Genomic DNA, 6,167 nt, shown 5'->3' on the forward strand with positions numbered 1-6,167 from the left:
GTACCAAAGGATCACTTGACTCCCAATATTCATCAAGTAGTTGCAACACAAACACATCTCTCTGGCCAAATGCACCTGCCACTGTTGACAAGCTATTAAGACCGTGTTTGGGACAGCAATATCTGACCATGACATGCTTTAGCCAAGCTGCAATACGTAAGATCATATTTGTAATTCATTCTCGCGAATGGTTGAGTCGGGCACGATTACAACAAGAATCGACCACATCGTGCAGCATTTGGTGGGATTCTCCGCTTCCCTCAACTGTGGCCACAAGCGGTCTAGATATTGGCCCCGTTCGCTTCGCTAAAAAATAAGTCGAAACATTGTTCCGGCTGATTTGTTACGATAGAAAAACACGATTCCGGTTGAAAAGTACGGATTATAAGATAAGCGAACATGACTTTTTTTTCAAACAATTCGGCATACTTTATTAGAACACCTTCCCTCTTTTTTTTCAAACGATTCGGCATACTTTATTCATTTTGGATGGTTACATCACTTGCTAGGCAATCAAGTATGAAGCTAGGGGCTATCATCCCAAGTATAATTTTGCTTACACTTCATCGCTCTTCTTGCTAAATTATGCGCCGCTTGAGAGATATAGGTCTTGTTCGCTGGTCTGGTTCCAGCGAACCAGCCGGCTGGTTCTCCTCTGGAGATTCAGCCAGTTTTAGTCGCTATAGTGTTTTTCTCTCACAACAAATCAGCCGGAACAGTATTTTTCAGCCAAGTTTCAGACCAGCGAACAGGGCCATACAAGTATAATTCGGCGTACTTTATTCATTCGTATAGTAACAATTATGCACCGCTTGCTGGCCACAGAGCTATACTAGTACATACTCCCTCTGTAAAAAAAAAAGTCATTCTCCTTCCAAATTGTTAATAATTTTTAACTTTGACCAAATATATTTAATAAAATATTAATATTTATGGTGCATAATTAGCATCGTTAGGTAGATCGTTGAATATACTTTTATAATAAACTTATTTAGAGATATAAATGCTGCACGTTTTTTTTTATAAACGTAGTTAAAATCGCACGATTCTCGTAGCAGACTCTTCTGGGACGGAGGGAGAAGTATTTTTCGTTTGTAAAGTGTGTGGCAGTAGAAAGGAGGCAGGTAAACACGGAGCCCAAGGGCAAGCAAAATCCTACTAATCCTAATCCTAACTCCGGCGCGTGCGTAAATTAGCAGCAGCAGCATCCCCTGCAAACCCAAGCGTTCGTGCTGACGCGCTTGGTCCTCTCCCGCCGGCGTCTTCCTCTTTACTCCTCCTCCCGCGTCCGCCGGCGTCCATCTACTCCTCTACTCATCCCGAGCCCGGACTTGATCCGGACTGGTGGTGCTGTGCAGGTGCAGCCCGCGCGCTCGGCGCCAAGCCACATAAACAAAACCGCTGCTCATCCCCCCGCGCAGGCGCAGAGCTGGGCTGGGCTGCCCGACCCCGACCGATCGCCATGCGCGCGGCGGCTTCCTGTTGGCATTTTTAGATGGGCTCCTCCTCCCTCCTCTTCCCCTCGCCCTCCGCCGCCGCCGCCGCACCCGCCTCTTTTACTGCCGCTACTCATGCCACCGCCACCGCCCCCTCCCCCTCCTTATTGCCGCCGCTCCTCTCCCAACAATCCCAACACCACTTCTTACAAGTCCTCCACCACCTAGGCCAGCAGCAAGAACCCTCGGCCGCCGCCGCCGCAGCCATGGTCCGCAAGCGCCCCGCGCCCGACGTCGACCTCCCGCCGCCGCGCCGCCACGTCACGGGCGACCTCTCTGACGTCACCGCCGGTGCCGCCGCCGCTGGTGCGCCCCCGCCGCCGCTGCCGCCGTCCTCCGCCAGCGCGCAGCTGCCCGCGCTGCCCACCCAGCTGCTGCCGCCCGCGTTCCAGTTCCAGGCGCACGCGCACCACCAGGCCGCGGAGGTGGACGTCCCCGTGGCGCACCCGCACCACCAGGCCGCGGAGGTGGACGTCCCCGTGGCGCACCCGCACGCGCACGCACACACGCAGGCGGCCGACGTGGCGGCGGCGGCGCCGCCCTCCACGACGGCGTGGGTGGACAGCATCATCCGCGACATCATCGGGAGCAGAAGCGGGACCGGGGTGGTGTCCGTGGCGCAGCTCATCCACAACGTCCGCGAGATCATCCACCCCTGCAACCCCGGCCTCGCCTCGCTCCTCGAGCTCCGCCTCCGCTCCCTCCTCGCCCCTGCCAATCCCGCGCCTTTGCATCCACCTCTCCTGCACGCCGCCCCGCACGTCGCCGCGCTCCCTCCCGCTCCACCGCCGCCGCCGCTTCATTCCGCAGACAGGCAGTGTCCGCAGACGGAGCAGGAGCCCAACAACCAGCCGGCGCCGTCGCAGTCGCCGAAGGCCCCGACAGCAGAGGAGAGCGCAGCGGCGGCCGCGGCCGCCGCCAAGGAGCGGAAGGAGGAGCAGCGGCGGAGGCAGCGCGACGAGGAAGGGCTCCACCTGCTCACCCTTCTGCTGCAGTGCGCGGAGGCCGTGAACGCGGACAACCTCGACGACGCACACCGGTGGCTGCTGGAGATCGCGGAGCTGGCCACGCCGTTCGGCACCTCCACGCAGCGCGTGGCCGCCTACTTCGCGGAGGCCATGTCGGCGCGCCTCGTCAGCTCCTGCCTGGGCCTCTACGCGCCGCTGCCGCCGGGGAACCCCGCCGCGTCCGCTGCGCGCCTGCACGGCCGCGTCGCCGCGGCGTTCCAGGTGTTCAACGGCATCAGCCCCTTCGTCAAGTTCTCGCACTTCACCGCCAACCAGGCCATCCAGGAGGCGTTCGAGCCGGAGGACCGCGTGCACATCATCGACCTCGACATCATGCAGGGGCTCCAGTGGCCGGGACTCTTTCATATCCTCGCCTCCCGCCCCGGCGGCCCGCCCAGGGTCAGGCTCACCGGCCTCGGCGCGTCCATGGACGCGCTCCAGGCCACGGGGAAGCGTCTCTCCGACTTCGCCGACACGCTCGGCCTGCCCTTAGAGTTCTGCGCCGTCGCCGAGAAGGCCGGCAATGTTGACCCGGACAAGCTCGGCGTCACGCGCCGCGAGGCCGTCGCCGTCCACTGGCTGCACCACTCGCTCTACGACGTCACCGGCTCCGACTCCAACACGCTCCGGCTTATCCAAAGGTAGTAGTAGTACTCCAGCAGATTACTCCTCCATTTCCAAATTCCAATCCATCGTGCATTGTTTCTTGCTTGCTGCCATGTCAAATCTTGGTGCTTTCATCGTGGCTGCTTTTCAGCATAGTTAAATTAACCAATGTGGCATTGCGATATGCACGGCTGACATCAGTCGCCGTACATCGGGTACAAGCATGATCAGCCCGTTGGCTAACTAGTAAAAAAATTGCGTTTTTGGAGCTCAAAAAGCTCGTCATTATGACCAACTTTCTATGTAGGTTAAAAAGGTTGGATCTTGTATATACAAATGCTTCTGTGGTGATCCGAGAACCACAAAAGACCGACCGTGCATGCATTTGGTTAGTGGATCACTAGGAACGAGCTGAAAGTTCTTACCATCATGACCAACTTTCCAAGCCAAAAGGTCTCAAATTTCTAGTCCATAGTGCCAGAATCATGATTACTGAATAGAATACCTGTCATCTTCTCCTAGTACGTATACACTAATCATCGTCTCCTCATCACACTATAGATCAGATCAGGAAGCTAAGCTGCTATACTCGAAAGCACATCAAATGCGTGTTATGCTTTCTCTAATCTCTAGCTAGTTTTGTTGATTGACTGCTAGTAGTACTCCATATCTGCCCAATGCGTTTTATAGAGGAGAGGGAACATGAGATAAACTGCAATTCATTGTTGATTTGATGCATCGTTAAAATGCTAACTGCTGCTTCAGCCATCTCGTCCTGCCGCTGCCAGCAGCATCGAAGTAATGGCTACTGAGTACTGACTGACTGACTGATTCGCATTCACCAGGCTGGCCCCGAAGGTGGTGACAATGGTGGAGCAGGACCTGAGCCAGTCGGGCTCCTTCCTGGCGCGGTTCGTGGAGGCCATCCACTACTACTCGGCTCTGTTCGACTCGCTGGACGCGAGCTACGGCGAGGACAGCCCCGAGCGGCACGTTGTGGAGCAGCAGCTGCTGTCGCGGGAGATCCGCAACGTGCTGGCCGTCGGCGGGCCCGCCCGCACGGGCGACGTCAAGTTCGTCGGCAGCTGGCGGGAGAAGCTGGCGCAGTCCGGGTTCCGCGCGGCCTCGCTCGCCGGCGGCGCCGCCGTGCAGGCGTCGCTGCTGCTGGGCATGTTCCCCTCCGACGGCTACACGCTGGTGGAGGAGAACGGCGCGCTCAAGCTCGGGTGGAAGGATCTCTGCCTGCTCACCGCCTCCGCCTGGCGCCCGATTCATCAGGCCCCGTGCCGTTAAAAGCTGAGATTACTAGCCTTATTGTTACAGAGCTAAAGGCATTTTATTTTACTGCTACTAGAGCTTAATTACTTCTAGAGGTTCTTCTTCGTCCTAATTGTTGTTTTGCATCTTTCTTAGCTAGCTAGCAGCTCATCAATGCAAATTGGGCCAGTTCTCAATTCTGAGAAAAGGAAATGAAAACATGCACTCTGATCACTAATTACTAATTGTTAGATGCCTGATCTCTATCACAGTGACAGTTACTGATGTGAGCTTATTAATTAGTTTCTTGGTAGGTTCTGCTTAGAAGTCCTGGACATGTTGACCAGAGGAGGCATTGGCATGATGATGAGTTCACATTGCATCTTTCTTAGCTAGCTAGCAGCTCATCAATTCAAATTGGGTCAATTCTCAATGGTGAGAAAACGAAATGGAAACATGCATTCTGATCACTAATTGCTAGTTGATCCCTGATCTCCTTCACAGTGACAGTTGTTGATGTAAGGTTAATTAGTTTCTTGATAGATTCTGCTTAGATTTCGGTCATGCATCTTCATCAACCTGTCAAACTAGTCCTATTTCTCCATCATCATTACATAGAGGAGCTCTTAACAATACAGTACAATAAGTGGTGCTCTTTATGCAAGTTAGTGTAAAGTCTTGCTGAGAAAGTACAAGCACTGTTAGGAGATTGTTACTGTTTTCTTTCTCCAGAAGAAAATATGGCAAGTTAGGCAGTTACAGACCAAGGCTATTTTTCTTTGGGAGGCAAATAAAGTAACCACTGCAGATGTAGTCCATTTTTAATACTAGTTCTGGATGATCTACTCATGTACTATTAGAAGTTGAGCCCTTTTGTTGTGTGGATATATATGCATTTGCCTACTTTTAACATCCTTTTCACCTTTGCCTCCATGAGGTCATCTGCTTGTCAATTCTTTGCTCCCTGGACATGTTGACCAAATGAGGCATTGGCATGATGATGAGGTCACATTACATTACATTGCATCCATCCAAAATTCGTACGAGAGGGTGTTTTTTTTAGACCTGTTTGTTTTCTACATGAGCTCATAAAATTCCTGTTATATCGAAAGTTTGGACACATACATGGAGTATTAAATATAGATAAATTACGAAACTAATTGTATAACTTGTAACTAATTTGTGAGAGAATCTTTTAAGCCTAATTAGCTAGTGCTACAGTAAACATATGCTAATAACGGATTAATTAAGCTTAAAAAATTCGTCTTGCAAATTAGCCTCCATCTATGTAATTGGTTTTGTAATTAATCTATATTTAATGCTACTTATTAGTATCTAAATATTCGATGTGACATGAATTTTAGAAAGGACTAAAGAATCAAACACCCCTTAGTTCACCGTCCCCATCATCTTTCATTCATGCGATAATCTCACTTCACTAGTCTGCCGGCTGTGTGTCTTGTTTAATAATAAATAAAGTTTACTGATATGAGCCGTCCTGTTCGCTTGAACTTATCAGCTAGAATATACAGTATTTTTCTCTCACAATAAATCAGCCAAGATCGACTTATCAGCCGGCTTTAATACCAGCCGAACAGGCCCTTAGGACAAGGACAAGCTATTAGGAGTAAGAGGGAATTGTTGTTGGTCACATTTCCTTACTCACATCAGTAGTACCTGGGCACCTGCCTTGTTAGCTAGCTTATTAATTAGCTTGCTTCCTAAGTTCCTAGTGACATTTCCAAAGTGAGTTATGAGCCAATTAATCTTTGTTGGCAAACATCATCACATTGAATTGAAG

General features: G+C 51.5%; 1 protein-coding gene across 2 annotated transcripts; it reads left to right on the forward strand.

Annotated features, from left to right (window-relative positions):
• The first annotated feature begins 1,353 nt into the window (after window positions 1-1,353).
• On the forward strand, window positions 1,354-4,617 carry LOC136504994 (protein SCARECROW-like). 2 transcript variants are annotated; one of them, XM_066500052.1, is made up of 3 exons: window positions 1,354-1,921; window positions 1,964-3,144; window positions 3,955-4,617. In XM_066500052.1, exons 1-3 carry the CDS (start codon window positions 1,496-1,498, stop codon window positions 4,400-4,402), a joined length of 2,055 nt encoding a protein of 684 aa, XP_066356149.1. In that variant the 5' UTR covers window positions 1,354-1,495; the 3' UTR covers window positions 4,403-4,617. The 2 variants fall into 2 exon arrangements, with proteins under 2 accessions (XP_066356149.1, XP_066356148.1); XM_066500051.1 differs by having other exon boundaries at window positions 1,354-3,144.
• Window positions 4,618-6,167: the final 1,550 nt, after the last annotated feature.

Source organism: Miscanthus floridulus, chromosome 14 (genome assembly GCF_019320115.1).
Source record: "Miscanthus floridulus cultivar M001 chromosome 14, ASM1932011v1, whole genome shotgun sequence".
Classification (NCBI taxonomy): domain Eukaryota; kingdom Viridiplantae; phylum Streptophyta; class Magnoliopsida; order Poales; family Poaceae; genus Miscanthus; species Miscanthus floridulus.